This window comes from Mustelus asterias, chromosome 5 (assembly GCF_964213995.1).
Source record: "Mustelus asterias chromosome 5, sMusAst1.hap1.1, whole genome shotgun sequence".
NCBI lineage: Eukaryota > Metazoa > Chordata > Chondrichthyes > Carcharhiniformes > Triakidae > Mustelus > Mustelus asterias.
In genome coordinates, this window is record NC_135805.1 from 31313895 (window position 1) to 31331377 (window position 17483).

The following is a 17483-nucleotide window of genomic DNA, read 5'->3' on the forward strand; positions in this document are numbered from 1 at the left end:
CCCCCCACTAGAATTCACCCCTTACCTCCCCCCCTACAGAGCTTCCTTGCATCCCCCCAATGGGCACTGCCCTGTCATGCCCACGACCACCTAAGGGCCTTCAATGGCCTCCAATTCCCCCTCCCCCCACCACACCACAGCATGGTCATCACGCCTGGTCCCCATTAAAGACCTCTCGCCGACGAGGGAGGAAATGTCTGGGGGGCTGAGAATGGCCGTGACGGACAAGTTAACGTCATTCAAATGGTGACATTTATATTTAAATCAGCTTTGTGCCCTTAAACATGGCCGGGAAGGTGGCTTTCAAACACGAGACCAGTGCAAAAGCCTCGCATGCTATTTTCCCGGCCCATTGCGATGGTCGACTGGTGCAGCTGGCCGGAAAGATTGCACCCTTAAAATTTTCTGGAGAAAATTCTGCCCCATATCTTTGTATCAGTCTATGGTTCAATATGCATAAGATACCTCATCAGTGCATCCTGATGCATGAACATTATACTATTTTTAAAATCTTATTGCATCAGTGATATGTTTGATTTGTATGCATAGAAAACTAAATATCAACATTTATTATCTAAAATTGCTATTTTCTAGGGTGTGGCACTATCAATAATTAAAGCATTGACAGCTGTAGGTTGTCTGAAGCCAAAATATCCCTTCTTAAGTGTGAAGAAATCTGCACTTCTCTACATTTCTTTCCATTTGAAAGGTAACAAATTGTGTTAGATATCATACATTAAATAAAATATCATGAATGTAAAAATAAAACTAATATCTGATTCCAATTTATACAAGCCTTGTCAAAGCAATAAGCAATCATTCTTCACACATAGACAGCGATAACTTTTTTTAATGGAGCAATGTATCAATAGTATCTATCGCTGAGGGATGTTGCAGTCAACTACGATTACTCAGTAGACATTCTAATGCTGGCACATTTTATGAAAGGATTTCAAGCACCATTTTAAATGTTTTTTTTCCTTTGGCTAAATTTAAACTCAAATCTTTCCAGCTGTTTTTTGGAAGGTTGTTGCTTTCTCTGATATCTATAAGCAATTTGGTGACATAACATACTGCTGCACTTAACATATACCATGCAAAAGCTAGTTATTTTGTGACATGCAACAGCTCGCCAGCCAATCCTTAATCAAGGAGCCAACTTGTGAAAAGTAAGTGTTTCAGAGCATACCTTTACAGAATAGGTTTCCATAGGTACAAATTGCCTAAAATGTTCTGCTATCACACAAATCACAAATATTTTCTGTAAGTGGATGTTATTACATTATTCAGTCTTAGCTGCAGGACTGCTCCAACTATATTTCCTATTATGTTCAACATTACAATTTTAAACCAGCCAGATACATTGTGTAAAAGTCTAATGAAAATAATTAGCATTGATTTATAGGACAAAAATGATTTTACTTTTAACTGTTTCTGTTTCCAGCACACAATCCAAAAAGCTATGATTATGTGAAAAAGAAATACAAAAAGAAGCTGGAGCAGTATGAAGAACACTGTGAACTTATCAGTTACCTTGGATCAAAGATGACCAGAAAGTACAAAGAGCCCAAAGATAGACCTATTGACTTTGATCACAAATTACAAACTTTCCTAGCACTCAAACATCTGAACCCTACATTAGCTGGTGCTCTTTAGGGAGACAGTCTTTGTTGAGAATGTCACCATTTTTCAAATTGAACCATCAGTCATAAACCTTTGCATTCTACGATTCCTGTTGGTTCTTCAATAAGGGGCAGATGTTACACTGTTAATTATAGATTTTAATATCATATTTTAGAATAGTCCACAATGTTGCTTTATGTTTATTGTCTCCATAGCATGAGTTTTTATCCATCCACAAAAGTGGATAGCCATCTTGTTCCCATTTTATTAGTGCCATTACCTAATTAGCCCTCAGGAGGTGTATAAAGAGCAGCCTGGTAATGTTTGTTTTGCTTTTTGCCCCTTGATTGCTCCAGTTAAGTACCTACTCCCTCCCTGCCTGTGATAATCTAGCTTAGATTTTTTTGCAGAGAATCACAGCCATGAAACTTTCTGATTTCTAAAACAGCAATATATTAATATCCCAATGTGTTTCATATTGCACTACCATAGCATACAATCCTTTTGTACTTGTTGCACCCTTCTAAAGATTTTCAGATTTCATTGCTTTATTCTGATTTTTAAAAATTGTTAAAATATATAGATTGCATTTAGAATTAAGAATGAGTATTCACTTGAGATAAATGGTAATACCACTATATCTACTTTGGCTTTATGAGCAGATAACAATAAAAAAGAATTCAGTACTAATGTGTTTCTACAGAGAATGTAATGTAAGCACTGGTATTTTCTGTAGGAAGTTAACTAAGTGCACATACATAAGGTTTTACATATTGTGGACTGCAGAAAGCCAGAACGGAGAGGCCTGTTTCAGCTCTTAACCACCTTGATTGCTGAGTTCAAAAGCCTGGACCCAGGTTTACAAGAACAGTAGGTTGGTAATTCCTTAGACCTAAATATGACATAGCAACAATTCACACGTCCTCTACCTGATTCTATGGAACCAATAATATTTCTCAGCTGGAAAACTGTCTCAATTGTGACATTTTAATCGGCTAGAAAACTGAGTGAGTTACATGTTATTGTTACAAATCAAAATGATAAGTGCTTCTTGTTCAGGACGTTTATTGGGCTTAGTATCACTCCAGCAATCAGCCACCATGCTTTTGACTGTTCCACACAACTGTGAAAACAAACACAGCCTCCATCATCCAGAGATTAGTTCTTTGCTATCTAATAAGCAACTAAAGCTAACAGAGGTGGCACGGTGACACAGTGGTTAGCACTGTTGCCTCACAGCGCCAGGGACCTGGGTTCAATTCTGGCCTCGGGTGACTGTGTAAAGTTTGCACGTTAAGTAAGTTTTTAAAAAGTATTTTTAATAGTCACAAGTACCACAGTAACACTGCAATGAAGCTACTGTGAAAATCTCCTCGTCACCACACTCTGGCATCTGTTCAGGTACACTGAGGGAGAATTTAGCATGGCCAATGCACCTAACCAGCACATCTTTCGAACTGTAGGAGGAAACCGGAGCACCTGGAGGAAACACTCACAGACACGGGGAGAACATGCAAACTCCACACAGACAGTCATCCAAGCCGGGAATCGAACCCGAATCCCTGGCGCTGTGAGGCAGCAGTGCTAACTACTATTTTCCCTATGTTTGCATGTTGCTCCAGTTTACTCCCACAGTCCAAGGATGTGCAAATGAGGTTGATTGGCCATGCTAAATGGTCCCTTACTGTCAGGGGAAATAGCAGGGTATATTTGTGGGGGTTACTGGGATAAGGCCTGGGTGGAATTGTTGTCGGTGTAGTTTCGATAGGCTGAATGGCCTCCTTCTGCACTGTAGGGATTCTGTGATTCTATGGTGCTTGTTGCAGGGAGAATATGTGACACTGCATCCTCTGAGACTTCCTCTTCCCCCTGAGAAACCAGTGTGGATCCCTTGAGGCTTGCAGTCACAGCAGTCAATGATTCACCTGCACGGGAGTCAAAAATGAAGGGCAGGTTATGGCCTTTCTCTACCTACATGGTGTATGTGAAGACACAAATCTACTAGGCTGGGATTACATGCAGAATGAGATATTACTCTTTGTTAGCATTTAATAAATTCTACAATGCTGACACTATTTCCTCCCTGATCCATGAGAACCTTTGAACACATAACATCGATGGGCCATTCATAACTGTATCATGCACTTTCCCCTTAGCCCTTTTAACACCTCTCTCTTTCAACTGTTGATAATGCTCCTTGCAATCTTAGCACCCCGATGACTTCCTCCAATCGCAACTCTGCCAATTGAACTTCTTCAGTCACTCAGCTCCAGAGCCACCTCTACTGGAGTCAGGATGGCCAGGTTGGCAAAACCGCCTTCTGTCCTGCTCCCCTCCCTGGCTTGTTGTAGGGCCTCTTCTGTAATGAACTGTGAAGGTGTGATTAATTAGATTCTCGGGAATACTCGTATCTTACACTTGTGAGAACTCCACAGTCTGCACAATGATTAGCAGCCAATAGCCTTGTGTGCCTTCCACACCTCATCCCTCCATATCCTGCTAACCTCCAACACTACTCCTACATAGTCCTCAGAACCACGATTAGTGTCATTCATGATTCATGTTGCCTCTGATTTCTGTTACACAGGCATTCCCCACTTGGAACCCTCCCATCACCTTCCAGGTACACTCATGTCCACAGTGGAGACTTACTCACACTTGCAGATCTTAAGAGATCATTGAGCCTCTTTTGGCATTACCTCATTGTCCTTGGCACGAACCCAACAGTACTAACCTCTGCAGCCACCTCCATCCAGGCTGCTCTGGCCATATTGGGAGATCTTTGCTTCCCAACTCCAGGCATTTGTACCTGTCGCTTGTTACTCAAGGCCTGGAGGAGGGCTTGCTGAGAGTCCTTGGGTTGCTTTGGGTCTTCTTCTCTTATCACCTTGCTCCCTTTCTCAGCCATCTATGGATGAGAAGGACTCATTTTCCTTATCAGAGAGATCATCTATGGCTGCTCCATACATCTCAATTTCCATCATGGTTATGTTTCGAAAGCATGCCATGGCTGTGTCTTCACTGCTAAAGGTCCTTAATTCTGCCCCTTTGTGAAAACAATCAAAATGAATTGAAAATTCTCTGCCTTCCGGATAGCTACAATCCCTGGCACATCTGATATAGTTCCATGCCAGACACCCCTTTAAATTATTGACCTGGCTGCAAAAGCCAGGGTCACAGCCTGCCAGGTTGAACCAACACATCCTGACCTCTCAACCCCATTAGACAAACAGGCCACCTTCCTGAAATTTTGCCAGCTGGAACCCTGTCAGTGGGTGTTGCATCCTGGAACGGCAGAAGTGGGAATTAGTGAGCCACTCACTTCCGGGTCTGACTCCTGCCCACTGGCATGGAGGGTATTATTCAGCCCTATGTGTAGAGGTGGAAAATGTGGATATTGTTTTTGATGAATACTGAGGGGATGATGTAGACATTGTTGTTAAGGAAGAAGAGAATGAAATATTGGATGTGATAATACTTCCTCTCTCCCTATAGGGGGTTAGCATCCTTTAAAGTGGATAGATCAACAGGGTCAGATGAAATGTATTCCAGGCTGTTAGAAGAAGCCAGGGAGGAAAAAGCAGATGCTCTGACCATCAATTTTTCAATCCTCATTGGAGACAGCTGTCGTTTTGGAGGACTGCTAACATTGTATCTCTGTTTAAAAATGGAGTGAGGGATGAATAATTATAGGCCAATCAGTCTAATCTCAGAAGTGGGTATATTAGATAGATAGATAGATACCCTACAGTGCAGAAAGAGGCCCTTAGGCCCATCGAGTCTGCACCGACCACAATCCCACCCAGGCCCTATCCCCATATCCCACCCACTAATCCCTCTAACCTAGACATCTCAGGACTCGAAGGGGCAATTTTAGCATGGCCAATCAACCTAACCTGCACATCTTTGGACGGTGGGAGGAAACCGGAGCACCCGGAGGAAACCCACGCAGACACGAGGAGAATGTGCAAACTCCACACAGACAGTGACCCAAGCCAGGAATCGAACCCAGGTCCCTGGAGCTGTGAAGCAGCAGTGCTAACCACTGTGCTATCGTGCCGCCCATATTATTGGATTAATTATTAGAAATATTATTGGAATTAATTCTGAGAAACAGAATAAACTATCACTTAGAAAGGCATGGAGTAATCAAGGGTAATCAGCACAGGTTTGTTAAGGGAAGATCGTGTCTGGCTAACTTGATTGGAATTTTTGAGATTGTAACAAGGAGGATGATGAAGGTAGTGTAGTTGATATGGTGATTTTAGCAATGCTTTAGATGTGGCAGACTGGTTAAAAAAAATAAAAGCCTGTGCAATCCAGAAAGCTGGCTACAAGATTGGCTCAGTGGCAAGAAATAAAGGGTAATGGTAGGCAGGTGTTTTTGTGATGGGAAGGCTGTTTCCAGTGGGGTTACATGGGCTCAGTACTTGGTCCCTGCTTCTTATGTTATTCATTAATGATTTGGATGTAAATATAGGGGGCATGATCAAGAAGTTTGCAGACAACACAAAAATGAGTTGTGTGGTTGATAGTGAGGAGGGAAGCTGTAGACTGCCAGGAAGATATCAATGGACTGGTCAGGTGGGCAGAAAAGTAGCAAATAGAATTCAACCTGGAGAAATGTGAGCTGATATATTTGGGATTGTCAAACAAGGCAAATAAATGGAAGAATACTGAAAGGTGCAGAGGAAGGAGGGACTTCGGACTGTGTGTCCACAGATCCCTGAGGTAGCAGGACAGGCCAACAAGATGGTTAAGAATGCATATGGGACACTTTCATTTATTAGCCAGGGCACAGAATATAAGAGCAGGGAGGTTATGCTGGAACTGTATAAAACACTGGTTAGGCCACAATTTGAGTACTGTGTGCAGTTCTGGTCACCTCATTACAGAAAGGATAAAATTGCACTAGAGAGGATACAAGGATGTTGCTAGAACTGGAAAACTGCAGCTATGAGGAAAGATTATATCGGCTGGGACTGTTCTCTTAGGAACAGAGAGGCTGAGGGGAGCTTTACTTGAGGTGTACAAGGTTGTGAGGAGCCTGAAATGACCTATTTCTCTTAGCAGAGAGGTCACTAACCAGGGGGCATAGATTTAAAATGATTGGTAGAAGGATTTAAAGGGAAATAAGAATTGATTGTTACTAAGAGGGGTCTGGAACTCACTCGCTAAAAGGGCAGTAGAGACTACAGCCCTCAACTCATTTAAAAGGTATCTGCATGTGTTTGTGATGGTTCTACGTGCATACAACAGAAGTACAGACAAACATACTTACAAATTAGCAGCAGGAAGTTAATGCCTGTTCTGCCATTTGATATCATTATGGCTGTTTTAACTGTGGCCTCAGCTCTAAATTCCTGTCTGCCTCCTATACCCTTTTACCTCCTTGTCATTCAAGAATCTACTTAACTCTATCTTACAAAAATTCAATGACCCTGCCTCACCTGTTCTCTGGGAAGTGAGTTCCACAGACAAACGACACTCTGTGAGAAAACATTTTTCCTCATTTCTGCCTTGAATGGGATCCTCCTTATTTTTTAAACTATAACACCTAGTTCTAGTCGCTTTCATCACAGTAAACATCCTTTCAACATCTATCCTGGCAAGTCCCCTCAGGATGTTTCAGTAAGATCACCTCTCAATGTTCCAAACTCCAGTGGATACTGAAAGGCAGAGCTACTCTTCCAATCACACATTCTGACTCTCGAGGTTTGCTGTGTTGTGGCTGTGTTTGAAGGAGTTGCACTCAGTCACAGTTTCCCATGGACACCAAGTGCTTGAACAGGCTGGAAAAGCTGAATGAATGCAGGGAGACGATGGGTTCACAGTTACACATTAGCAGTTTGGAGGAGGCCAGGGCCGGGCCAGAGGGAGAAAGAAAAAAATCCAAGAGAAAAAGAGTCTACCTGGGGTCAATGGATAATCAATAGATCAGCAGCAATTGGTATACCACACAGTGTGAATGACATCTTTTCACACATTGGATCAAAATCAATTAGAAAATAAAAATATAAAGAATTTAAATGTAAAAGTTTTTGTTGTTTAGAAGTTGCTTCTCTATTTGTGCAATTGCATAAGGGGAAGGGGTGATATATTGATCTCATCGCTGGAGTAATAATCCAGAGGTTAGGATAATGTCCTTTGGATCTGGGCTTAGATTTCACCATGGCAGATGGTGAAACTTGAATTCAATTAAAAAATCTGTCTGGAATTAAAGGTCTCGTGATGGCCATGAATGGAATTTCCTCATTTTTTGACTAACTCAAAGGTAGGGGAGTCTAAAACTTGAGGACATAGGTTTAAGGTGAGAGGAGAGAGATACAAAAGGGTTCAGAGGGGCAATTTTTTTCACAGAGGGTGCTGTGTCTGGAACAAGCTGCCAGAAGTAGGAGTAGAGGCGGATACAATTTTGTCTTTTAGAAAGCATTTAGAAAGTTACATGGGTAAGATGGGTATAGAGGGATATGGGCCAAATGCCAGCAACTGGGACTAGCTTAGGGGTTAAAAAAAGAGGCGGCATGGACAAGTTGGGCCAAAGGGCCTGTTTCCATGCTGTAAACCTCTACGACTCTATAAGTGCCAACTCAGGGAAAAGTGGGGCCTTTCCTGCTGGCTTCACTGTCAGCTTTTCCCAACATATACCAAGGGGTACTGCCTGGGGATGACCCTCTCAGAACCTGGTGGGTTCTGTTTGCCAGCTCCCCATTTTACAAAACACATTTTAAACCCCGCTGAATTCCCCAAATGGGGGTTGATCCAGCGGGGAGGCCGATGTAAATGACCTTTCATGATGGGAACCCCATTATATCACTGGCAAGGGGGCAGAAACAATCTCAGTGGGAAATCTCACCAGTGTAAAAATCATTTTGGGACTTCCATTGGATTCTCTGGCCATTTCACCATTCCTGCCTGCCGAAAACAGGGGTGGCAAATCTGCCCCCCTCATGAAACCATTGTGGTAAAATCCCACTTGGTTCACTAATGTCCTTTAGGGGGCATTAGTGAAACAAATCTGGCCTACATGTGACTCTGAAATGGGCAGTTCAAAGGCAATTACGGATGGCAAACAAGAGCAGAGATGCCCATATCCCCATAAATGAACATGAATGAAATAAGTAAAGAAACAGGCTTTACCATGTGCAGGAAGTGGGTTAATCAAAAATGTCTATTTTCTCAGTGCTTCCAACAAATCAGAATGCTCCTGGATAATTATGTGATGATGTGGATGTTGAAACCTGGCGTAAGGTGTGGAAGCACACAAATGTAGAGAGCGGGCACTGGGGGAGTATGCAGCAGAATATGGGGAACAAATGTTAGTGCCATTTTACTGCATGCATTTTCAAAGGTTATTTCTGGAGGGTCACAAGGCTGAAGGTTCACGTGGGGTAGTTTGCACTCTGGCATCGGCCCTGCAATTGCCAAGCAGTAAATCTACCTTTATGACCAAACAATTGCTCAGTTGCCCTAACATGTCCTACATGGCTTGCAGCAAATTCTGCCTTGGTGAAACAGTGTCCAGCTCCACAGGGGCGATTCACACAGCTCTGCTCTCTGCTGCCCCCTGGTGGTGCCAGGCTGTTAGCTCCTCGGTCTCGCGAGACTTTGTTCTCGGGACCGGCCGCCATCTTGTCGTGTCGCGCGGGTAAGCTCCAGCAGCGGAACCTTTCAAATGTTCACCTTTAACCGCCGAGTGCGCGCTGCCGCCCCCCGCGAGGCCGCTCCCCGCGCGCACTGACAGCGCCGTCACTCAGAGCAAACTCTCCCCTCACACACTGACAGCAAACTCTCCCCTCACACACTGACAGCAAACTCTCCCCTCACACACTGACAGCGCCGTCACTCAGAGCAAACTCTCCCCTCACACACTGACAGTGCGGTCACTCAGAGCAAACTCTCCCCTCACTGACAGCGCCGTCACTCAGAGCAAACTCTCCCCTCACACACTGACAGCAAACTCTCCCCTCACACACTGACAGCAAACTCTCCCCTCACACACTGACAGCGCCGTCACTCAGAGCAAACTCTCCCCTCACACACTGACAGTGCGGTCACTCAGAGCAAACTCTCCCCTCACTGACAGCGCCGTCACTCAGAGCAAACTCTCCCCTCACACACTGACAGCAAACTCTCCCCTCACACACTGACAGCGCCGTCACTCAGAGCAAACTCTCCCCTCACACACTGACAGCGCCGTCACTCAGAGCAAACTCTCCCCTCACACACTGACAGCAAACTCTCCCCTCACACACTGACAGCGCCGTCAGTGAGAGCGAACTCTCCTCTCACTGACAGCGCGGTCACTGAGAGCGAACTCTCCCCTCACACACTGACAGCGCCGTCAGTGAGAGCGAACTCTCCCCTCACACACTGACAGCGCGGTCAGTGAGAGCGAACTCTCCCCTCACACACTGACAGCGCGGTCACTGAGAACAAACTCTCCCCTCACACACTGACAGCGCCGTCAGTGAGAGCGAACTCTCCTCTCACTGACAGCGCGGTCACTGAGAGCGAACTCTCCCCTCACACACTGACAGCGCCGTCAGTGAGAGCGAACTCTCCCCTCACACACTGACAGCGCGGTCAGTGAGAGCGAACTCTCCCCTCACACACTGACAGCGCGGTCACTGAGAACAAACTCTCCCCTCACACACTGACAGCGCCGTCACTCAGAGCAAACTCTCCCCTCACACACTGACAGCGCGGTCACTCAGAGCAAACTCTCCCCACACACACTGACAGCGCCGTCACTGAGAGCAAACTCTCCCCTGACACACTGACAGTGCGGTCAGTGAGAGCAAACTCTCCCCTCACACACTGACAGCGTGTGGCGACTCGGGGATTTTCACAGTAACTTCATTGCAGTGTTAATGGATGCCTACTTGTGACACTATTAAGTAAACTAATAAGACAGAGACGGAGAGACATGGATAGAAAGAAATAAATATACAGAGAGAAAAATGAATAGCGGGAAATAAAGAGAGGATGATAGATATATAGAGAAATAAAGATAGATAAGTAGAGAGAAAAATGGACAGAGACATTGTGGGCAGGATTTTATGTCCTTGTGATAAAATAGAAAGTACAGTAAATAATTCTATGAACCAAAAAAAGCTGCAAAGTGATAGCGATGTGATATGGAATGGGCAAAAAGAGGCAGATAGCATTCCAAAGTGAGGAAATGCAGATTGTATACTTGTTTCTTTAAAAGCAGTACCTGAAGTGAGTAAGGCTTATCTTTAAAAACAAATCTTAGGATGCCTCACAGCACCAAGGACCTGGGTTCAATTCCGGCTTTGTGGAGTTTGGACCGTGTGGAGTTTGCATGTTCTCCCTGTATCTGTTTGGGTTTCCTCTGGGTGCTCCGATTTCCTCCCACAGTCCAAAGGTATGCAAGTTAGGTGGATTGACCGTGCTAAATTGTCCCTTTGGTGTAGGTTAGGTGGTAAATACACAGGATTAGGGGGATAGCACAGAGGGCAGGGCCTGGGTGAGATGCTCCTTTGGAGGGTGGGTGCAGACTCAATGGGCCGGAAAGCCTATTTCTGCACTGTAGGTATTCTGTGGAATACTTGATTTTATAGCAAAAAGTACAGAATGAAATATTCAAGCAGTAGTGGTAAATCTATGTTAAACCACAGTAAGACCACCTTTGGAGTGACATGTTTTAGGCTGCACACAAGGAAGTCATTGAGGCAATAGAGGTAGTACAGACAAGGATGTTGCCTGGCACAGGCAAATAAAAGAATAGCCTGCTTTTATTAAGAACACAGAATGAAGGGATAATTTGTTCGAGGTATTTAAATTTTGAAGGGATGGGACAGAGTTGATTGAAACTGCCAGGCTCCAATGATTGAGGGATATTGAACAAGGGGATTTAGACTCACTTACTGAAATGCCTATTTGATTATTTCAAAATTTATGTTTGGAGTTTAACATCATAGTTGGCCATCCAGTGGATTACTGAAAGACACATGATTTTGTTGCATGTACATTTACAAAGTGTATATATTTATCACTAGGATTTCAGTAAAGCATAACATTTCGTGAAATTCCAATGTTGGAAACATGCAATTTTGAACTATGAAAAATACCCAGCCACAAAGATACAGAATTTTTGTTCCTTCAAACTTGAGGTTGTGTCAGGAGGAAGCCATAAAAACAGTTGAAGTACTGGCGATTGTGGGTCTGCTACAGACGGAAAGAACAATTTGAGATGATTTGTATTAGCTAACATATAAAAAGTCTTCCTGCACCACATTGTTCCCAGGAAAAAAAAAACAAATCTGAGATCTGTATTGCTGAATCAGAATCCAATATTAAAAATCCCTACTGTCAATACTTATTAATTACTTTTTTCATTTGCAGATATGCCAGGGAGTATGTTTGACTGAGCATCATTGAGATGGCTGAGACATTGCCTAGTGTCCCACTTCCTCCTCCTCTTTTCATCCAATCTAAGACTCACAAAGATACTGTCCTAACTAACTTTGAAGAACAAAGGAAAAGAAATTTCTTGTGCGATATCACTTTAATTGCTGAGGATGTTCACTTCAAAGCACACAAAGCACTGCTTGCTGCGAGCAGTGAGTATTTCTCTCTAATGTTTGCTGATGAGAACCAGCAAGGCCAGACTGTCTACGAGCTGAACGGAATGGCTGCAGATACTTTCAGTGCTGTGCTGGAATTCATATACACTGGTCGTCTCAATGTCACTGAAAAGTCCATTGAACACATTGTGACCACTGCCCAGGTTTTGAAAGTGAATGATTTGATCAAAGCATACTCAGACTATCAGGACAACCATTTACAAGTGAAGGTATCACTGGCTTCTAATGGAATTAAAGTGGTTGTCATGGAACCCAGTGCTAACGATGATCAACCCTCAAAGCCAAAACGCAAGAGGGGGAGGCCTCGGAAATGTGAGCAGGTACAAGCAGGAAGGAATGAAGTTAACGACTGGACTCCAACTGGGCCACAGCAACATCAAAGCACATTTGAAGCACCTGCAGAGGAAGCTCATTGTAAAGTGAGTGAAGGGAGCCAAAGCTGGAAGGCATCAGAACCACCAACCTGTTGTGAAAGTGGCTCTGAAGCAGCTTCTCAGACAGAAGACGGCTATGAACATAAGTTAGCAGTGGTGAGTCGCAGTCGCTATAGCAACCGTAGAATTCAAAGACCTATTAAGTTAATGGGATACAAGCTTGGCATAGTAGATGAGGAACAGGAGGAAGTGAGGAAGCGAGGGAGGAAGAGAAAGTACCCAGATGTGGAGGCCAGATGTGAAGACTGTGACAAAATGTTTAAAAATCACCACTTCTTGGCCATCCATCGAAGAACACACACAGGTGAGCAGTGGATCAGCTTTTTTCTATTGTGGTTGGGAAAGCATTGAAACGATGACAATTGATAGGTCAGCAGAGTAACAGAAAGGCTAAGATACTCCTTTCTACAAACTCCCACATGGCAATCATGAACTCTTCAATATTTGGATCATTTTGATTACAAGCTTTGTAAGTACCAGTGATTGCTTATATATGTGATTTTTAAAATTATTCAAATAGACAGCTATTTATTTGCTGTGCCTAACGCCATAAATTTATTCTCTGCTATGTTTGGGGAGATTGTTTGCCAAGGGTGAGGTGCCAGAAGACTGGAGAGAGGCAAATGTTGTGCTGTTATGTAAGAAAGGCAGCAGGGAAAAGCCAAGGAACTACAGACCGGTGAGCCTAATGTCAGTGGTGGGTAAGTTGTTGGAGGGGATTCTAAGAGACAGGATCTACAGCAATTTGGAAAGACAAGGAGTGATTAGGGACAGTCAGCATGGCTTTGTGCATGAGAAATCTTACAAATTTGGTAAGGGTTTTTCAAAGGGGTGACCAAGAAAATAGATGAGGGCAGTGCGGTAGATGTTGTCTACATGGACTTTATGCAGCTTTATAGGACCTTAGTTAGGCCGCACTTGGAATATAGAGTTCAGTTCTGGTCACCACACTACCAGAAGGATGTGGAGGCTTTGGAAAGGGTACAGAAAAGATTTACCAGGATGTTGCCTGGTTTGGAGGGCATTAGCTATGAGAAGAGGTTGGAGAAACTTTGTTTGTTCTCACTGGGACGACGAAGGTTGAGGGGGCGACCTGATAGAAGTCTACAAGATTATGAAGTGCATGGACAGAGTAGATGATCAGTGGGATGGAAGAGTCCATTACTAGGGGGCACAGGTTTAAGATGCGAGGAGTAAGGTTTAGGGGAGATGTACGAGGTAAGTTTTTTACACAGAGGGTGGTGGGTGCTTGGAACCCACTGCCGGGGGAAGTAGTGACTTTTAAGGAGCATTTGGATAAATACATGAATAGGATGGGAGTAGAGGGATATGATCCCTGTAAGGGTAGGGAGCTTTAGTTCAGATGGGCAGCATGGACAGTGTAGGTTGGAGGATCAAAGGGCCTGTTCCTGTGCTGTAATTTTCTTTGTTCTTTAGCAATACTTTCAACAAGGTACTGCATGGTAAACTGGTCAGTAAGGTTAAATCACATGGGATTCAGAGAGAACTAGCCAATCGGATACAAAATTGGCTTGCCGGTAGGAGACAGAGGGTGTGGTAGAGGGTTGTTTTTCAGACTGGAGGCCTGTGACCAGCGGCATGCCACAGGGTTAGATGCTGGGTCCACTGTTGTTTGTCATTTATATAAATAATTTAGATGAGAATATAGGAGACATGGTTAGTAAGTTTGCGGATGACAACAAAATTGGTGGTGTAGTGAACAGTGAAGAAGGTTATCTAAGGCTACAACGGGATCTTGATCAACTGAGCCATTGGGCCGAGGAATGGCACACGGAGTTTAATTCAGATGAATGTGAGGTGTTGCATTTTGGTAAGACAAATCAGGGCAGGACTTACACAGTTAATGGTAGGGCCCTGGGAAGTTTTGTTGAACAGAGAGACCTAGGGGTGCAGGTACATAGTTCCTTGAAAGTGGTGTAAGAGGTAGACAAGGTGGTAAAGAAGGCGTTTGTCACACTTGCCTTCATTGGTCAGAGCATTGAATACAGGAGTTGGGATGTTATATTACAACTGTATAAGCTATTGGTAAGACCACATTTGAAGTACTGCATACAATTCTGGTCACCCTGCTATCGGAAGGATGTTATTGAACTGGAAAGGGTGCAAAAAAGATTTACAAGGATGTTACCGGGAATGGAAGGTTTGAATTATAAAGAGAGACTGGATGGGCTGGGACTTTTTTCCCTGGAGCATGGGAGGATTAGAGGAAGGTTTAGAGGTTTATAAAATCATGAGTGGCATAGGTCAGGTGAATAGCCAAGCTCTTTTCCCAGGGTAGAGGAGTCCAAAACTAAAGGGCATAGGTTTAAGGTGAGAGGGGAAAGATTTGAAAGGGAACTGAGGGCAGCTTTTTCACACAGAGGGTGGTGTGTTTTTGGAACGAGTTGCCAGAGGAGGTGGTAGAGGCGGGTACAATTATAGCATTTAAAAGACATTTGGACAGGTACACGGATAGGAAAGGTTCAGAGGGATATGGGCCAAATGTAGGCAAATGGGACACGTTCAGTTTAGGAAATCTGGTCGGCATGGATGAGTTGGGCCGAAGGGCCTGTTTCCATGCTGAATATCTCCATGACTCGTTTTCCAATTTGTTCCTCTGCCTGAGAAGCATTAGATTTTGAAACCCTTGGACAGTACTATCAAACCCTTATCCTGTGTTACAGATCTTCATGACCCTTCCAATGTTGTGAAGCCTAAGTTCCCCCACCCCTCGCACATCACATTGCTGTGCATTTAGGGCTTTAAGCAAAGTTGAGTAGATTGGTAAATGAATATATAATAATCAAGACTCTGACAAGTTTTCATGAAAACTGAAACACACACAGGTCATAAAAATGTAATTCAGTTTTAAATGGATGGCCTCATAATCACATCCCACCACGGCAGGTGGTGGAATTTCAGTGAATAAATGTGGAATATAAAACTAGTCTCGTAATGGTGACATGAAACCATCATCGATTGTCGTTTAAAAAAAACCCAGATGGTTCACTAATGTCCTTTAGGGAAGGGAATCTGCTGCCCTTACCTGGTCTGGCCTCCATGTGACCCCAGACCCACAGTAATGTGGTTGACTTTTAACTACTCTCTGCAACGGCCTAGCAAGTCACTCAGTTGAGGGGCAATAGGGATGGGCAACAAATGCCGACCTTGCCAGCGATGCCCACATCCCTTGAAAGAGTACATTTCAAAAAAAAACTTTTTTTACATTCGAATCCAATTACTGTGGGTATTACCTTGTGTTTTGTTTCTTTTAGCTAACTTTCAGTTATTTCTTATTTCAGTTGTTACATTTGAATGATCTCATTCTCGGATGTATTTTCTGTCAGAAAACACAATTATCAGCTGTAAGCTGTAAATTATGTAACTTCCAAAATGGAGCTGAGCTCCAGCCATAGGAATAAAAACAGAGAGTGCTGGAAAAGCTCAGCAGATCTGGCAGCATCTGTGGAGAGAGAATCCAGTGCAGCATCACTCTACTTCGGAACTTAGTTCAAAGATGGTCAGATTGGCCTCAAAACATGAACAGTGTTTTTCTCACCACAGATGCTGCCAGATCTGCTGAGCATTTCCAGCACTCTGTTTTTATTTCAGATCTTCAGCATCCTTAGTAATTTGCTTTTAGTTTGACTGCAGGAATGTTGACAGCCAGAGAAAGGGATATAAAGATGGTTTGAAATCTGACCTGATACAATGCAATACTGAGGTCACTATATGGGAGAAGCTATAGTAATTCCTCACTTAATGTCAGAGGAACATGGGACTTATGAGTAGGAGTGGGCCATTTATCCTTTGAGCCTGCTCTGCCATTTGGTAAGATCATGGCTGATCAGGTGGTGGCCTCAAACTCCACTTTCCTGACTTCCCCCCCGCCCCCCCCCGTAACCCTTGTCTCTCCTGTCTGTCAAACATCTGTCAAACTCCACCTTGAATAAATTCGATGACCCAGCCTCCACTGTTTTCTGGGGAAGAGAATTCCACAGACTAATGAGAGAAAATAATTTTCCTGACTGCCATTTTAAATGGTAGACATTATATTCTTAATCTGTGTCCCCTAGTTACAGTCTCTCCCGCAAGTTGAAACATCCTCCCGGTTTGTTTCAATAAGATCACATCTCATTCATCTAAACTCCAATGAGTATAGGCCCAACGTGTTCAACTTTTCTTCATAAGGTATGCCCTACAACCCAGGAATGAGTTGAGTGAAGCTTCTCAGAACTGCTACCAATGCAATTGTGTCATAAGGAGACCGGAACTGCACACTCCAGATGTGGTCTCCCCAAGACCCTGTACAGCTGCAGTAAAATTTCCCTATCTTTATATTCCATTCCTCCTGAAATAAACACCAATATTTCATTTGTTTGCCTAATTAGTTCTGAACCTGCATGCTAACTTTACGTGATTTAGGTATGAGGACACCAAGATCCCTCTGTACTACCCAATTCTCCAATCTCTCTCCACTGAATTAGCATACTGCTTTTCTACTCTCCTGGTCAAAGTGAACAAATTCCCATTTTCCCACATCATTCTCCTGCCAATGTTTGTCCACTCAGCCTGTCTATAATCCCTTGGTGATAGTTCTAGCCGTGTTCTTTAAAAGCATGACTTTAAGCTAAACAGTCTTAAGTGAATTCTTTCAGTCTTAAGTGAATTTTTTCTATGATCCTAATCAGATTTTCACAAGATAATTAATAAATAAATGGAGTTATGTTCCCCAGTGAGTCTCTCCGCTGATCCCCAGTGTCTCTTCCCAAACCACATTGAGCCTCTCCCTAATCTCTGTTCCCTGGATGTG

General features: G+C 43.6%; 2 protein-coding genes across 2 annotated transcripts in view; both read left to right on the forward strand.

The window, feature by feature from the left end:
• The window catches only part of ak9 (adenylate kinase 9), a 370082-nt gene extending 368426 nt beyond the window's left edge, over positions 1 to 1656 (forward strand). The window contains exons 45-46 of the mRNA XM_078213534.1: positions 595 to 709; positions 1445 to 1656. Of these exons, the coding sequence (XP_078069660.1) occupies positions 595 to 709; positions 1445 to 1656 (327 nt within the window). The remainder of the gene's footprint in view (positions 1 to 594; positions 710 to 1444) is intronic.
• A 7577-nt stretch (positions 1657 to 9233) lies between these two features.
• zbtb24 (zinc finger and BTB domain containing 24) overlaps positions 9234 to 17483 on the forward strand; it is a 33475-nt gene continuing 25225 nt past the window's right edge. Inside the window, exons 1-2 of the mRNA XM_078212368.1 lie at positions 9234 to 9271; positions 11995 to 12974. Of these exons, the coding sequence (XP_078068494.1) occupies positions 12032 to 12974 (943 nt within the window). The 5' untranslated portion in view covers positions 9234 to 9271; positions 11995 to 12031. The remainder of the gene's footprint in view (positions 9272 to 11994; positions 12975 to 17483) is intronic.